This window comes from Rhinoraja longicauda, chromosome 15, assembly GCF_053455715.1.
Source record: "Rhinoraja longicauda isolate Sanriku21f chromosome 15, sRhiLon1.1, whole genome shotgun sequence".
Lineage (NCBI taxonomy): Eukaryota > Metazoa > Chordata > Chondrichthyes > Rajiformes > Arhynchobatidae > Rhinoraja > Rhinoraja longicauda.
In genome coordinates this window covers 1,154,224-1,172,363 of record NC_135967.1, presented here as the reverse complement: position 1 = coordinate 1,172,363, position 18,140 = coordinate 1,154,224, and the positions used below count along the sequence as shown (strand labels likewise).

The 18,140-nt window shown below is 48.6% G+C and overlaps 1 protein-coding gene across 1 annotated transcript in view; it reads right to left on the bottom strand.

Moving 5' to 3' along the window:
- Positions 1-18,140, bottom strand: part of eda (ectodysplasin A) — a 235,016-nt gene that overhangs the window by 33,020 nt on the left and 183,856 nt on the right. The window contains exon 4 of the mRNA XM_078412098.1: positions 11,883-12,062. Within this exon, the coding sequence (XP_078268224.1) occupies positions 11,883-12,062 (180 nt within the window). The remainder of the gene's footprint in view (positions 1-11,882; positions 12,063-18,140) is intronic.

Here is an 18,140-nt window from a genome sequence, read left to right as displayed (position 1 = left end):
ACACTGTATCACTCTGTGACTCTATGAAGGGCCTGTTTCCACACAGTATCACTCTGTGACTCTATGAAGGGCCTGTTTCCACACAGTATCACTCTGTGACTCTATGAAGGGCCTGTTTCCACACTGTATCACTCTATGAAGGGCCTGTTTCCACACAGTATCACTCTGTGACTCTATGCTACCATTCCCTCCATATGTATGTGCTTTATCCACAAGCTTTTTCAATACTTCTACAGCATCTCCCTCCATAACTGCCCCTTGGAACACATTCCTGGCCCCGCCACTCGCTGTAAAATATTGCCTTGCATATCTCATAAGGTCATAAGTGATAGGAGTGGAATTAGGCCATTTGGCCCATCGTCTACTTCGCCATTCTATCATATCATATCATCATCATATATATACAGCCGGAAACAGGCCTTTTCGGCCCACCAAGTCCGTGCCGCCCAGTGATCCCCGCACATTAACACTATCCTACACCCACTAGGGACAATTTTTTTACATTTACCCAGCCAATTAACCTACATACCTGTACGTCTTTGGAGTGTGGGAGGAAACCGAAGATCTCGGAGAAAACCCACGCAGGTCACGGGGAGAACGTACAAACTCCTTACAGTGCAGCACCCGTAGTCAGGATCGAACCTGAGTCTCCGGCGCTGCATTCGCTGTAAAGCAGCAACTCTACCGCTGCGCTACCGTGCCTACCATACCGATCTATCTCTCCCTCTCAACCCCATTCTCCTGCCTTCTCCCCACACTCCAAAGACGTACAGGTATGTAGGTTAATTGGCTGGGTAAATGTAAAAATTGTCCCTAGTGGGTGTAGGATAGTGTTAATGTACGGGGATCACTGGGCGGCACGGACTTGGAGGGCCGAAAAAAAAGGCCTGTTTCCGGCTGTATATATATGATATATGATATGATAACCCTTGACACCCGTACTAATCAAGAATCTATCTATGTCTGCCTTAAAAATATCCACTGACTTGGCCTCCAAAGCCTTCTGTGGCAAAGAATTCCACAGATTCACCACCCTCTGACTAAAGAAATTCCTCCTCATCTCCTTCCTAAAGGAATGTCCCTTAATTCTGAGGCTGTGACCTCTGGTCCTAGACTCTCCCACTAGTGGAAACATCCTCTCCACATCCACTCTATCCAAGCCTTTCACGATTCGGTAAGTTTCAATGAGGTCCCCCCTCATCCTTCTAAACTCCAGCGAGTACAGGCCCAATGCTGACAAATGCTCAGTATATGTTAACCTACTCATGCCAGGCATCATGCTTATAAACATATCTGGACCCTCTCCAGAGGCAGCACATCCTTCCTCAGATCTGGTGCCCAAAATTGCTCACAATATTCCCAATGTGGCCTGACCAGAGCCTTGTAGAGCCTCAGCATTACACCCCTTTTTTTGTATTCTAGCCCTCTTGAAATGCCCTCATTATTTCACCTTGAAACTTTGCCCCACTCACTCTAAATCGATGCCCTCCAGTCTTTGACATTGCCCCACTGGGATCAAAGTTCTGACTGTCTACCCTATCTATGCCTCTCATTAGTTTATGTTTCTATCAAATCTTCCCTCAGCCTCTAACACTCGGTGCGTTGGCATGGTTGCACAGTGGGCAGCACGGTGGCGCAGCAGTACAGCGCTTGCAGCACCAGAGACCCGGGTTCCATCCCGACTACGGGTGCTGTCTGTACGGAGTTTGTACGTTCTCCCCGTGACCTGCTTAGGTTTTCTCCTAGATCTTCGGTTTCCTCCCACACTCCAAAGACGTACAGGTTTGTAGGCTGGGATTGCATACTTGGTATAAGTGTAAATTGTCCCTGGTGTGTGTAGGCTTGTGTTAATATCGGCGCGGACCCGGTGGGTCGATGGGCCTGTTTCCGCGCTGTATCTCTAAACTAAACTAAACTCTGGAGAGTTAGACCAAGCCCTTCTTGTAGCGTCATCATTGCTTGGTCTAAATGCAGGGGTTCCTTCATTAGAACCACAGCAAATCCAAATGGTATCTCACATCACCTTCTGAAGGGCATTAAGGGATGAGTACTGAGCACGTTGGTGATGCCTATACCCTATCAATGAGTTTTAGAAGAAGCATTTGTCCTCACTCTTACTGCAGGGACAATTTGTGTTGCAACATGAAGGATTTCTTTTCCGTCGCTACCCGATGCACACCTTCCTTCCATGTTTGGTGAGTTATTTGTCCAAAATTTGTTTAAACCATGAAAATTTGTTCATGGAACATAAACTTTAATTGCTGTGAATTGCAACAGATTCACCTCTCTCTTGGTTTGATGTTGAATAAATTGAACTGTCTGTGCCCAGCTTTTCCTAAAGATAAGCTGTTCCACGACACATTAGCAAAAGGTACAAAGTGCTGGAGTAACTCAGCGGGTCAGGCAGCACCTCTGGAGAACATGGATAGGTGACGTTTCACAGAGTGCTGGAGTAACTCAGCGGGTCAGGCAGCATCTCTGGAGAACATGGATAGACACAGTTTAGGTCGGGACCGTTCTTCAGACTGATTGTAGTCAAGAGTGAGGAAGCTGGAAGAAAGGTGGGGTGAGGTCAGGTTTAGTTTAGTTTAGTTTAGAGATACAGCGCGGAAACAGGCCCTTTTGGCCCACCGGGTCCGCGCCGACCAGCGATCCCCACACATTAACACTATCCAAACCCACTAGAGACAATTTCTTACATTTACCAAGCCAAATTAACCTTTACGTCTTTGGAGTGTGGGAGGAAACCGAAGATCTTGGAGAAAACCCAAGCGGGTCATGGGGAGAACGTACAAACTCCGTACAGACGGCGTCTGTAGTCGGAATAGAACCCGGGTCTCCGGCACTGTGTTCGCTGTAAGGCAGCAACTCTACCGCTGAGCCACCATGACTGCCCTAAGGTGTGACAGGTGCATACAAGTGAGAGGAGGAGTGAGTGCGCCGACCAGCGGTGAGATAAGGGAAGCAGAGGCATGCAGAGTGAGGCCTGACGAAGGGATGTAGGTGGATGAGGATGGGGAGGGGAGAAGGAGGATAGTAGATGCACTTTGTGGCCTGAAGGGCCTGTTCCAGTGCGGTACTGCTCTATGTGTAGGAAGGAAGTGCAGACGCTGGTTTAAACCGAAGATAGACACAAAACGTTGGAGTAACCCAGCGGGTCAGGCAGCATCTCTGGAGAGAAGGAAAGAGTGACATTTCGTGTCGAGACCCTTCTTCAGACTAATCCGGATTTTCTAGTCTGAAGAAGGGTCTCGACCTGAAACGTCACCCATTCCTTCTCGCCAGAGATGCTGCCTGTCCCACTGAGTTACTCCAGCATTGTGTGTCTACCTTTGGTACAGTTCTATGTTCTATAAAGGGCCAGTGGTCCATGGTGTAGATGGGACATTAAGCTACTGAATGTGCTATTTACATTTGGAAGAGAGGAGGGAGAAAAATGAGGGCGAAGGGGGTGTTGTAAAATTGGAGAATTCAATGTTCGTACCATTGGGTTGTAAGAATGTGAGGTGCTGTTCCTCCAGTTTGTGTGTGGCCTCACTCTGACAATGGAGGAGGCCCAGGACAGAATGGTCACTATGGGAATGGGAGTTGAAATGGCGAGCACCATGACAGGCCGGAAATTAGGCTTAGAAGCTGGGAATTTCCGATTCACTGCTGTAGATGAATCAATCCCTCTCCCAGATTCCCATGTGGAGTCCAGTCCATTTACTATCTCACCCCCAAATACGTGACAACGTAATCTCACCCAGCCAGCGGCCACTTGCTCCCACTCCACCAATGGCGGCCGCCCGGGCCTGGAGGCGGTTTGCGACGTAACCTCCGTTAGGCGGCACCCGGGCCTCCGGACCTAGACTGTCCGGAGCTAAAATGTCGGAAACCTAGAGTGTCGGGAACTAAACTGTCGGGACCTACAGTGTCCGGGCCTACAGTGTCGGGGCCTACAGTGTCCGGGCCTACAATGTCGGGGCCTACAATGTCGGGGCCTACAGTGTCCGGACCTACAGTGTCGGGGCCTACAGTGTCGGGGCCTACAGTGTCGGGGCCTACAGTGTCGGGGCCTACAGTGTCGGGGCCTACAGTGTCGGGGCCTACAGTGTCGGGGCCTACAGTGTCCGGGCCTACAGTGTCCGGGCCTACAGCGCCTCCCGGGCCTAATATAGGACAAGGGCGGTCCTGTATGGACAAACCAATTTAGCCCAAAATACAGGATGTCCCGGCTAATACGGGACAGTTGGTAACCCTGTCCATTCCTGCTAGGGCTTCCTAGCATGACCTGACATGAACATTACCATCTTTATGACATAGAAAGGAAACATTTCAGCTCATCGACACTAGGCCGACCTACCGAACCATCGACACGTGGCCGGCCTACCGAACAATCCCATGCCCTCACTGATTTGCCGTGGCAGGAGGCTCAGCATAAATATTGTGGGCCGAAGGGCCTGTTCCTGTGCTGTACTGTTCTCTGCCATCTATCCTCCCCACATTCCTATCTGTTCTCCCCAAATTGGACCACACAATAAAGCTGGGAGCGGGGTTTGGGAATTTACAATGATCAATTAACTAATCAACCGTATGTCTTTGGGATGAGGAGGAGCATCAATCAAAACACACACAATGACAGGGAGAAGGTACAAATACCAGTGGTGGAGCTCTCTATGGAGCTCTCTGCCTCAGAAGGCAGTGGAGGCCGATTCTCTGGATGCATTCAAGAGAGAGTTAGATAGAGTTCTTAAAGATAGCGGAGTCAGGAGATATGGGGAGCAGACAGGAACGGGGTACTGATTGTGGATGATCACAGTGAATGGCGGTGCTGGCTTGAAAGGCCAAAAGGCCTCCTCCTGCACCTATTGCCTATTGTCTACCACACCTACAGCACCAGAGCTTAGGGCTGGAGCTCAGATAGGAATGTGGAGCAGGGGGCAGCAGTTCAACCGACTAAACCACATTTCATAATGATTTTATAGGTGTGAAAGAGAGTGTGCTGGAATAAACAATAAACTAGCCTGGCAACTTTAAATGAGAAACGAATGTCGACTGAATGGAAATATTTTGTCTCCAGCTACTGTAATTTTAATAAATCGGTTTATCTGTTTCTCAGCCAAGACACTTTAGAAGCTAAAAGCCTTTTGCTCATTAATTTGGGGATGTGATTTTGCCAGGCATCGAGTTAGCTTGTGTGTCTGACAGAAATTCTCGATGCTGGAGCCACAGCTATTTACAATGTACATTCATGACTTGGATGAAGGGATTAAAAGTAACATTAGCAAATTTGCGGATGACACAAAACTGGGTGGCAGTGTGAACTGTGAGGAGGATGTTATGAGGATGCAGGGTGATTTGGACAGGTTGTGTGAGTGGGCAGATATGCATGGCAAATGCAGTTTAATGTGGATAAGTGTGAGGTTATCCACTTTGGTGGTAAGAACAGGAAGGCAGATTATTATCTGAATGGTGTCAAATTAGGAAAAGGGGAAGTACAACGAGATCCGGGTGTCCGATTTCATCAGTCACTGAAAGGAAGCATGCAGGTACAGCAGGCAGTAAAGAAAACCTATGGTATGTTGGCCTTCATAACAAGAGGAGTTGAGTATAGGAGCAAAGAGGTCCTTCTGCAGTTGTACAGGGCCCTAGTGAGACCGCACCTGGAGTACTGTGTGCAGTTTTGGTCTCCAAACTTGAGGAAGGACATTCTTGCTATTGAGGGAGTGCAGCATAGGTTCACGAGGTTAATTCCCGGAATGGCGGGACTGTTGTAAGTTGAAAGACTGGAGCGACTTGGCTTGTACTAATTTGGCAGGGGGTTGGGATACAGCATGCAGTTAGTATAGGGGGTGAGGAGAAGGAAAATATAGAGAAAAAAACTGGTCAGATTGGGAGGCAGAACAAGAATGCCCCAGCACAATGGGGTAGGGCAAGTCTGAACGGCATTTATTTTAATGCAAGGAGTATTGGAAGCAAGGGGGATAAATTTAAGGTGTTACTGAACACATGGGAGTACGACATTGTTGCCATTACGGAGACATGGTTGAAGGAAGGGCAGGACTGGCAGCTCAATATTCCAGGATATAGAATCTTCAGGAGAGACAGAGAGCAGGGAAAAAGGGGAGGGGGTGTTGCAGTATTAATCAAAGAATCTATTTCTGCTGTAAGAAGGGATGACATATTAGCGGGTTCCTCAAATGAGGCTATTTGGGTGGAATTGAGAAATAGAAAAGGGGCGTGCACCTTACTGGGTGTATACTACAGACCCCCAAACAGTCAGAGGGAAATAGAAGAACATATTTGTAGGCAAATCTCGGGGGTGTGTGAAAACAACAGGGTAGTAATAGTAGGGGATTTCAACTTCCCGAATATTGATTGGGATAGCCAAAGTGTCAAGGGCCCAGAGGGTGCAAAGTTCCTAAGGGTCATCCAGGAGGGCTTTTTGAGCCAATATGTTGAAAGTCCAACAAGGGAGGGGGCGGTATTGGACTTAATCTTGGGAAATGAGGCCGGACAGGTGGCTGAAGTATCAGTGGCAGAGCATTTTGGTGACAGTGATCACAATTCAGTGATATTTAAGGTGGTAATGGAAAAGGATAAAGAGGGACCAGAGGAAAGAGGAAAATTTCTAAATTGGGGCAAGGCCGATTTTAATCTGATAAGGCAGAAGTTGGCCCTGGTGGACTGGGATCAGCTTCTCGTGGGGAGGACCGCATCAGAACAGTGGGAGTCATTCAAAGGAATAATTGAAAAAGTACAGAGGAACCATGTTCCCCTAAAGTTTAAGGGTGGGACAAACAAGTCCAAAGAACCTTGGATGTCGAACGATATAGTAGGATCGATTCGAAAAAAAAGGGGGGCTTTTGGAAGGCATAAAGAACTTAAGGCACAGACATCATTAGAGGAATACAGAAGGTGTAGGGCGGTTCTTAAAAAATAAATGAGGAGAGCAAAAAGGGGCCATGAGATAGCACTAGCGGGCAAAATAAAAGAGAATCCCAAAGTGTTCTATAAGTATATCAAGGGTAAGAGGATAACGAGGGAAAGAGTGGGGCCCATCAGGGACCATAGTGGAAAGCTGTGTGTGGAGCCAGAGGATGTAGGAGATGTTTTAAATGATTTTTTTGCATCTGTTTTTACGAGGGAGGAGGGCGATGCGGACTTAGAAATGGAGCAGGAGGGTTGTGATGTTCTTGAGCATATTGCTATTGATAGGGAGACGGTGCTGGAGGCTCTGGCAGGCTTAAAAGTGGATAAGTCTCCGGGCCCTGACGAGATGTATCCCAGGATGCTGAGAGAGGCAAGGGAGGAGATTGCGGGGGCTCTGGCACAAATTTTCAGAGCCTCTCTTGCAACAGGGGATGTACCGGAGGACTGGAGGATAGCTAATGTGGTGCCATTATTTAAAAAGGGCAGTAGGGATAAACCTGGGAACTACAGGCCGGTGAGTCTGACATCGGTGGTGGGGAAGCTGCTAGAAAAGATTCTGAGGGACAGAATCAGTCTTCACTTGGAGGATCGAGGGTTAATTAAGGATAGTCAACATGGCTTTGTTAAGGGAAGGTCGTGTCTGACTAACTTGTTTGAATTTTTTGAAGGGGTGACCAAGGAGGTAGATGGGGGTAGTGCAGTGGATGTGGTATACATGGATTTCAGTAAGTCTTTTGACAAGGTCCCACACAGGAGACTAGTCAAGAAGGTAAGAGCCCATGGGATCCAGGGCACCTTGGCAAAATGGATAAAAAACTGGCTTAGTGACAGAAGGCAGAGGGTGATGGTAAAAGGTTGCTTCTGTGACTGGAGGCTGGTGTCCAGTGGGGTGCCGCAGGGATCGGTGTTGGGTCCCTTACTGTTTGTAATCTACATTAATGATCTGGATGTCAACGTACAGGGCATGATCAGCAAGTTTGCAGATGACACAAAGGTAGGGGGGCTGGTGAATAGTGAGGAAGGGATCTGCAAGCTGCAGGAAGATATAGATGAGATGGTCAGATGGGCAGAGCAGTGACAGATGGAATTTAATCCTGAAAAGTGCGAGGTGATGCACTTTGGCAGAAGTAACTTGGAGAGGGAGTACACCATGAATGGAAGGACCCTAGGGAAGACAGGGGTACAGAGGGACCTTGGAGTACAGGTACACAAGTCCTTGAAGGCAGCAGGACAGGTGGACAGGTTAGTTAAAAAGGCATATGGGTTACTGGGCATCGAATATAAAAGTAGGGGGGTAATGAAGGAATTGTACAGAACACTGGTGAGGCCACAGCTGGAGTACTGTGTACAGTTCTGGTCACCACATTATAGAAAGGATGTGATAGCTTTGGAGAGGGTGCAGTGGAGATTCACCAGGATGCTGCCAGGGATGAAGGGCCTTGGCTATGACGAGAGACTGAGCAGACTGGGGTTGTTTTCCCTGGAGCAGAGAAGGCTGAGAGGGGACATGATCGAGGTGTACAAGATCATGAGGGGCATAGATAAGGTAGATGGCGGGGAACTTCTTCCACTGGTGGAAGGTTCAACAACGAGGGGACATAGATACAGGGTAAGGGGAGGGAGGTTTCGGGGGGATGTGAGAAAGAACTTTTTCACCCAGAGGGTGGTTGGAGTCTGGAACTCACTGCCTGGGGTGGTGGTGGAGGCGGGAACACTCACAACATTTAAGAGGCATTTGGATGGGCACTTGAAATGCTACAACATTCAGGGCTACGGTCCAAATGCGGGAAAATGGGATTAAAATTAGGCTGTGTTTGGTAACGGGCAGCACGGACACGATGGGCCGAAGGGCCTCTTTCTGTGCTGTAGGACTCTATGTATACACTGGAATTTAGAAGGATGAGAGGGGATCTTATTGAAACATATAAGATTATTAAGGGATTGGACACACTGGAGGCAGGAAACATGTTCCCAATGTTGGAGGAGTCCCGAACCAGGGGCTACAGTTTAAGAATAAGGGGTAGGCCATTTAGAACAGAGATGAGGAAAAACTTTTTCACTCAGAGAGTTGTGAAGCTGCGGAATTCTCTGCCTCAGAAGGCAGCGGAGGCCAATTCTCTGGATGCTTTCAAGAGAGAGTTAGATAGAGCTCTTAAAGATAGTGGAGTCAGGGGATATGTGGAGAAGGCAGGAACAGGGTACAGATTATAGATGATCATCCTTGATCATGGTGAATGGCGGTGCTGGCTCGAAGGGCCGAATGGCCTACTCCTGCACCTATTGTCTATTGAAATAACGGAAGGTCAGAATTATTTTTTTAATCTTCATTATGTTCAGTGCCATGCTTGTGTTTGTGTTTGTTTTATTGAGTTCACTGAAGTCAGCACCGGCAACAACCTACGTCACCTGGCGACACTTACGTCAGGAGATATCAAGCTACGCTCATTGGTGTCAAACCCACTGTCTCCAAAGATTTTTCAATATTCTGAAAACCTAGCGGCGACCAGAAAGACACTACGACTCTTTGGAGATGACTCACGACCGTACAGGCGACACCCCGGCAACGGTGTGGCAACAGTCTGGTCGCCTGTAGTCACCTAAACAATCGCTTAAGTGGGACAAGGGACTTAAGAGAGTGAAAATCAGGAGTGAATCAACTCGAGCTAATTCCTTTGACTTTCAGCCAGCACTTTCCTGCTTCATTTCATGCCTCGTCTCCAAACTTGAGGTAGGACATTCTTGCTATTGAGGGCGTGCAGCGTAGGTTCAGGAGTTTAATTCCCGGAATGGCAGGACTGTCGTACGTTGAAAGACTGGAGCGACTGGGCTTGTATACTCTGGAATTTACTCGGGGCAAATTAAATGACAGGTGCAAATTAAATGATAACAAATTGCCATTTGAATGATTCAAAACAGACTGGATAAATCATAGTACAGGTCAGACCAAAGATTTCAAGACTGAAATCAAGATTTAAGTCTGAAGAAGGGTCTCGACCCGAAACATCGCCCATTCCTTCTCTCCTGAGATGCTGCCTGACCTGCTGAGTTACTCCAGCATTTTGTGAATAAATACCAAAGATTTCAAGACTGTCGGCTAATCAAAGTCAAATTTACCCAAGAAATGGGGGCACGGTGGCGCAGCGGTAGAGTTGCTGCCTTACAGCGAATGCAGCGCCGGAGACTCAGGTTCGAAACTGACTACGGGCGCCGTCTGTATGGAGTTTGTACGTTCTCCCCGTGACCTGCGTGGGTTTTCTACGAGATCTTCAGTTTCCTCCCACACTCCAAAGACGTACAGGTATGTAGGTTAATTGGCTGGGCAAATGTAAAAATTGTCCCTAGTGTGTGTCGGATAGTGTTAGTGTGTGGGGATCGCTGGTTGGCCTGGCCCCGGTGGGACGAAGGGCCTGTATCGGCGCTGTATCTCTAAATCTAAATCTAAATCTAAAAATGAACAAGAGACAAAGTTCATGGTAAAGGCCATAGAGATAGCCCATCCTGCTCAATAGACAATAGACAATAGGTGCAGGAGGAGGCCATTCAGCCCTTCGAGCCAGCACCACCATTCAATGCGATTATGGCTGATCATTCTCAATCAGTACCCCATTCCTGCCTTCTCCCCATACCCCCTGACTCCACTATCCTTGAGCTCTATCTAGCTCTCTCTTGAATGCATTCAGAGAATTGGCCTCCAGTGAATTCCACAGATTTACAACTCTCTGAATGAAAAAGTTTTTCCTCATCTCCGTTCTAAATGGCCTATTGTTCTGGATTACCCCAACATTGGGAACATGTTTCCTGCCTCTAACGTGTCCAACCCCTTAATAATCTTATATGTTTCGATAAGATCTCCTCTCATCCTTCTAAATTCCAGCCTAGTCGCTCCAGTCTTTCAACATATGACAGTCCCGCCATTCCTGGAATTAACCTAGTAAACCTACGCTGCACACCCTCAATAACAAGAATATCCTTCCTCAAATTTGGAGACCAAAACTGCACACAGTACTCCAGGTGTGATCTCACTAGGGCCCTGTACAACTGCAGAAGGACCTCTTTGCTCCTATACCTTCTTAATTGTTAACAGCTCTTGGAGACAGACATCATTCCTTAGACTATGCAGAATGCACACTGCTTTTACAATCTATCTTTAGTTATGAAGTAACTGAAGGGAAATACAATGCAACACAGAAAGCAAACTCAATGTGAGCATTTATTTCAAGTGGGCATGTATACCAAAACAGGGATGTAATGCTGAGGCTCTATAAGGCGCTGGTCAGGCCGCATTTGGGATATGGTGAGAAATTCTGGGCACCAGATCTGAGGAAGGATGTGCTGGCTCTGGAGAGGGTCCAGAGATGGTTTACAAGAATGATCCCAGGAATGAGTGGGTTAACATATGATGAGCTTTTGTCGGCACTGGGCCTGTACTCGCTGGAGTTTAGAAGAATGACGGGGGACCTCATTGAAACACACAGAATAGTGAAAGGCTTGGATAGAGTGGATGTGGAGAGGATGTTTCCACTAGTGGGACAGTCTAGGACAAGTCATATCCTCAGAATTTAAGGACGGTCTTTTAGGAAGGAGATGAGGAGAAATGTCTTTAGTCAGAGGGTGGTGAATCTGTGGAATTCTGCCACAGAAGGCTTTGGAGGCAAAGTCAGTGGATATTCTTAAGGCAGAGATAGATAGCTTGATTAGTACAGGTGTCAGGGGTTATGGGGATAAGGCAGGAGAATAATAGGGTTAGGAAGGAGAGATAGATCAGCTATGATTGAATGGCAGAGTAGACTTGATGTGCCAAATGGCCTAATTCTACTCCTTTCGCTTATGACCTTAGTTAAAGGTTTATATTTCTCTCCCCAGATACAGGTTAGGGAAGTTCTGGTCTCTTGTCATTGAAACATGTAATGTCCCCACTACTTTCATTCATGATGGACCTCTGCTTCATGCAATGAGTGGTCACTTACCTGGCGGGCCAGGTGGCCCTGGAGCTCCAGGCTGGCCAGGTGGTCCAGGTGACCCAGGTGCGGACAACATCGCTGTTCCTGGTATGCCGGGGATCCCTGGGATTCCTGGCGGTCCCTGTGGTCCTGGAGGCCCTGGAGGGCCCTGTGGCCCTTGTGGCCCGGGCGGACCTATCCTTTTGCCTGCAACGTAATAAAACAGAGCGTTACCACGAAGAGCAAGTACAACAGGCAGCAGTTCACGGGCAGGGCCACTGGTGGAAGTGGGAGCAGTTCACGGGCAGGGCCACAGGTGGAGGTGGGTGCAGGGCAGGGCCACAGGTGGAGGTGGGTGCAGGGCAGGGACAGGGCCACAGGTGGAGGTGGGTGCAGGGCAGGGACAGGGCCACAGGTGGAAGTGGCAGCAGAGTCATTGGATTGAATTTGAAAAGCAGAAGTGTGATCTAAACTCAACAATGTGGATTTGACAAGTGGTTCAGTAGTTAAACACCTTATATGGATATTTGGAAATGGCACCGAGAAGTGGCTGGAGTCACCTAGATCCACAAATACAAGATAAGGGCGGCACGGTGGCGCAGCGGTAGAGTTGCTGCCTTACAGCGAATGCAGCGCCAGAGACCCGGGTTCGATCCCGACTACGGGCGCTGTCTGTACGGAGTTTGTACGTTCTCCCCGTGACCTGCGTGGGTTGTCTCCGAGATCTACGGTTTCCTCCCACACTCCAAGGACGTACAGGTTTGAGGGTTAATTGGCTTGGTAAATGTAAAAAAATTGTCCCTCGTGGGTATAGGATAGTGTTAATGTTTCTGGAATGCATTCTGGTCGGCGCGGACCTGGTGGGCCGAAAGGGCCTGTTTCCGCGCTGTACCTCTAAGCTAAACTAAACTAAACTAAGGATTCCTTGGGCATTGCTTTCTTTGTTATTTTCTCAAGCTGAAGGAAGAGAGTGCCGAGTTTAAGCTGTTCTGGCCCCTGGCTAGTTGTATCATGAAGCAATCCCCAATTGAAATGAGGCCAATGTTGCCACACTATGTTTCATGCCTAAAGGATGCTGGCAACTGTCTCCCGGCCATTCAGGACATTTTCTACCGGCGGTGCCTGCGGAAGGCATAGGCAGCAGAGGGGTACCTTAATTTAAAGGGCATAGACTTAACGAAAGAAGGAAAAAAATTTAAAGGGGACCCGAGGGGCACCTTTTTCACACAGATGGTGGTGGGCGTGTAAAATAAGCTGTCAATAGATCAGTGGATGACGCAGTCAACCTAGTCCTGCACTTCATCCTCCAGCACCGAGACTGCCAGTGGACCTATGCAAGGATTTTGTTTGTGGACTTTAGCTCTGCATTCAACACCATTGTGGCAGAGCTACTAATTGTTTACTGTATGTCATGTTGTTACTTGCTTACAAAGCATCAAGGCAAATTCCTTGTATGTGTACATACTTGGCCAATAAAACTTATTCAATTCAATTCAATTCAATTCAGAAGAAGTGGTAAAATTATAACGTTGACAAAGGCGTTTGTGTAGGTTTGGAGGGGGCACAGGCCAAATGTAGTGTGATATCATGAGAGGTAGAGTCATAGAGGGGAGATACATTTCCGCCCGGTGGATGCAACAAGGACTACAAACCATCATGGCTGCCAGCAAAGACGAAAAAACCCATAGTCAGCAGGGCTGCCTGCCCTGTTGACACTGATTGCTGCTGAAACTGATTGCTGCTGACACTGATTGCTGCCGACACTGATTGCTGCCCAGCTGAACCAGATGAGCTGATTGCCTCAGTGAGAGAGCTAAAAGGGAAGGGAAGCAGTATATTTAAGGAGAGAGACAACGACTGGAGCAGAGAGGGAGAGACAACGACTGGAGCAGACAGGGAGAGACAACGACTGGAGCAGACAGGGAGAGAGACAACGACTGGAGCAGACAGGGAGAGAGACAACGACTGGAGCAGACAGGGAGAGACAACGACTGGAGCAGACAGGGAGAGAGACAACGACTGGAGCAGACAGGGAGAGAGACAACGACTGGAGCAGACAGGGAGAGACAACGACTGGAGCAGAGAGGGAGAGACAACGACTGGAGCAGACAGGGAGAGACAACGACTGGAGCAGACAGGGAGAGACAACGACTGGAGCAGACAGGGAGAGAGACAACGACTGGAGCAGACAGGGAGAGACAACGACTGGAGCAGACAGGGAGAGACAACGACTGGAGCAGACAGGGAGAGAGACAACGACTGGAGCAGACAGGGAGAGACAACGACTGGAGCAGACAGGGAGAGAGACAACGACTGGAGCAGACAGGGAGAGAGACAACGACTGGAGCAGACAGGGAGAGACAACGACTGGAGCAGACAGGGAGAGACAACGACTGGAGCAGACAGGGAGAGACAACGACTGGAGCAGACAGGGAGAGACAACGACTGGAGCAGACAGGGAGAGACAACGACTGGAGCAGACAGGGAGAGACAACGACTGGAGCAGACAGGGAGAGACAACGACTGGAGCAGACAGGGAGAGAGACAACGACTGGAGCAGACAGGGAGAGACAACGACTGGAGCAGACAGGGAGAGAGACAACGACTGGAGCAGACAGGGAGAGAGACAACGACTGGAGCAGACAGGGAGAGACAACGACTGGAGCAGACAGGGAGAGACAACGACTGGAGCAGACAGGGAGAGACAACGACTGGAGCAGACAGGGAGAGAGACAACGACTGGAGCAGACAGGGAGAGAGACAACGACTGGAGCAGACAGGGAGAGACAACGACTGGAGCAGACAGGGAGAGAGACAACGACTGGAGCAGACAGGGAGAGACAACGACTGGAGCAGACAGGGAGAGACAACGACTGGAGCAGACAGGGAGAGACAACGACTGGAGCAGACAGGGAGAGACAACGACTGGAGCAGACAGGGAGAGAGACAACGACTGGAGCAGACAGGGAGAGAGACAACGACTGGAGCAGACAGGGAGAGACAACGACTGGAGCAGACAGGGAGAGACAACGACTGGAGCAGACAGGGAGAGAGACAACGACTGGAGCAGAGAGGGAGAGACAACGACTGGAGCAGACAGGGAGAGACAACGACTGGAGCAGACAGGGAGAGAGACAACGACTGGAGCAGAGAGGGAGAGACAACGACTGGAGCAGACAGGGAGAGACAACGACTGGAGCAGACAGGGAGAGAGACAACGACTGGAGCAGACAGGGAGAGAGACAACGACTGGAGCAGAGAGGGAGAGACAACGACTGGAGCAGACAGGGAGAGAGACAACGACTGGAGCAGACAGGGAGAGAGACAACGACTGGAGCAGAGAGGGAGAGACAACGACTGGAGCAGACAGGGAGAGACAACGACTGGAGCAGACAGGGAGAGACAACGACTGGAGCAGACAGGGAGAGAGACAACGACTGGAGCAGAGAGGGAGAGACAACGACTGGAGCAGACAGGGAGAGACAACGACTGGAGCAGACAGGGAGAGAGACAACGACTGGAGCAGACAGGGAGAGACAACGACTGGAGCAGACAGGGAGAGAGACAACGACTGGAGCAGACAGGGAGAGACAACGACTGGAGCAGACAGGGAGAGAGACAACGACTGGAGCAGACAGGGAGAGACAACGACTGGAGCAGACAGGGAGAGAGACAACGACTGGAGCAGACAGGGAGAGACAACGACTGGAGCAGACAGGGAGAGAGACAACGACTGGAGCAGACAGGGAGAGACAACGACTGGAGCAGACAGGGAGAGAGACAACGACTGGAGCAGACAGGGAGAGACAACGACTGGAGCAGACAGGGAGAGAGACAACGACTGGAGCAGACAGGGAGAGACAACGACTGGAGCAGACAGGGAGAGAGACAACGACTGGAGCAGACAGGGAGAGACAACGACTGGAGCAGACAGGGAGAGACAACGACTGGAGCAGACAGGGAGAGAGACAACGACTGGAGCAGACAGGGAGAGACAACGACTGGAGCAGACAGGGAGAGACAACGACTGGAGCAGACAGGGAGAGACAACGACTGGAGCAGACAGGGAGAGACAACGACTGGAGCAGACAGGGAGAGACAACGACTGGAGCAGACAGGGAGAGAAGCAGTGTTTGAGTTATAGTTTGTAAAAAGGCAGCAAGCTACAGTTTTGATTTAACTACCTGTTTTGGTTTTGTGTACCTGTCTGCAAACAATTAAGTTTACCTGTTTTTGGAAAAGACTAAATATATGGAATTTAAGTTTGAAAACAAGAACTTTTCTGTCTTCATTTCCGGCACCCACACCTCCCAACCTTCAAGAGAAAAGCTCCCAACCTCTCAAGACATCACAGTAGGTAAATGGAGACTCAGGAGACTGCAGTTGCCAGAATCTGGCACAACAGGGGAAATGGGACTAGTTCAGGTAGGCAACTTGATCAACATGGATGAGTTGGGCTGAATGGCCTGTTTCTGTGCTGTCTAACTAGTTGCATCACAGAATTAACCGACTGGGAGATTAACAGCAGCATAGGTTCCATAAAAGTTCTTGAGTTAGAGTAAATTGGGATAAAAGACATTGGAATACAATCTTCGCTAAAAATTGGGCAGTCACAGTGGTGCAGCGGTAGAGTTTCTGCCTTACAGCGAATATAGTGCCGGAGACCCGGGTTCCATCCCGTCTACGGGTGCTGTCTGTACGGAGTTTGTACGTTCTCCCGATGACCTGCATGGGATTTTTCCCCCATGATCTTCGGTTTCCTCCCACTCTCCAAAGACGTACTTTGTCTTTGTAGATTAATTGGCTTGGTAAATGTAAAAATTGTCCCTAGTGGGTGTGGGATAGTGTGAATGTGCGGGGATCGCTGGTTGGCGTGGACCCGGTGGGCCGAAGGGCTGTATCTCCAAACTAAGTGGAATGCAAGACAGTCAGGCAAGGACATGGGCAAGGCTGGGTTAAAGAGGAATCACAGAACCACATTTACTCTCGTTGCCTTGGCTTGCACACAGAGCATTAAACGTCCCATGGCACAACATGAGTCAGTACTCTCAGGGAGTGGGAAAAAAATAAATTGCACACAACCACTCATCAGTGTATTGGCAGGCTGCGGGAGCTTAATTATTGTATCATTTGTTCTAATTGCAAATGGGACTGTAAAGTAGTCCCAACTGATAAAACATCATTGTCTCTGCTGGAAAGCAGCCACATTGAGAAATAACATCACTGTCAATGATAACGGGCTCTGGTACATGTTTTGATGTATTATTATTCATGCACAAAGCAAATTTGGGCAATTTCGCACAGATTACAAAAGGAATATATTTCTGCATTTTCTCAAATTGGGGAAAGAAACCTTCCTTGGCTGCTGTTCAAAATCATTTATCTCCGGTCTTAGGTCCGTGTACGCTAGGGAAAAGTCTACTCCAATCTCCTGTGGTTCTGTTTATAACTGTGATATTGTGATATTATCTGTATCAATACAACATTAATGCCTCAAAACCTACATAACTGTTCTTTTATTTACATTTCCTCACATCTTCAGGTAATTATCCTTTTCTGCTCTGGAGGTTATTACTGAATTTACATCCCCACCTCTTCAGGTAGAAAATAATTCTGCATGACTTACAGTTTTAGTTTAGTTTAGTTCAGAGATACAGCGCGGAAACAGGCCCTTTCGGCCCACTGGGTCGGCGCCGACCAGCGATCCCCGCACATTAACACTATCCTACACCCACTAGGGACAATTTTTACATTTACCAAGCCAATTAACCCACAAACCTGCACGTCTTTGGAGTGTGGGAGGAAACCGAAGATCTCGGAGAAAACCCACGCAGGTCACGGGGAGAACGTGCAAACTCCGTATAGACAGCACCCGTAGTCGGGATGGAACCCGGGTCTCCAGCGCTGCATTCTTTGGTTAAATGCCTTAAATCTCAGGTCACTGCCCTTTCCTTCACAGAAAAACAGTTCTCAATTATTCCTATCAAAACCTGCCTATGGTTCCTCAACCTTTTCTGTTTAAAGAACAGCATTCATTTTGCATGCTTCTCGGAACAAAATTCTGTCTTTCAACCAGCTACTGAAATTTGCACCATCCTCTGCAGCACCATCACACTGCCCAGCACAGTTAAAATGATGCCTGTCTCTTGTGCAGAATAGGTGCACAAAGTGGGCATGAGTGGAAGGCATAGCTTGAATTATGATGATCGTCATATCATAAGTGACAGAAGCTGAATTAGACCATTTGGCCCATCAACTCTACTCCTCCATTCAATCGTGGATTAT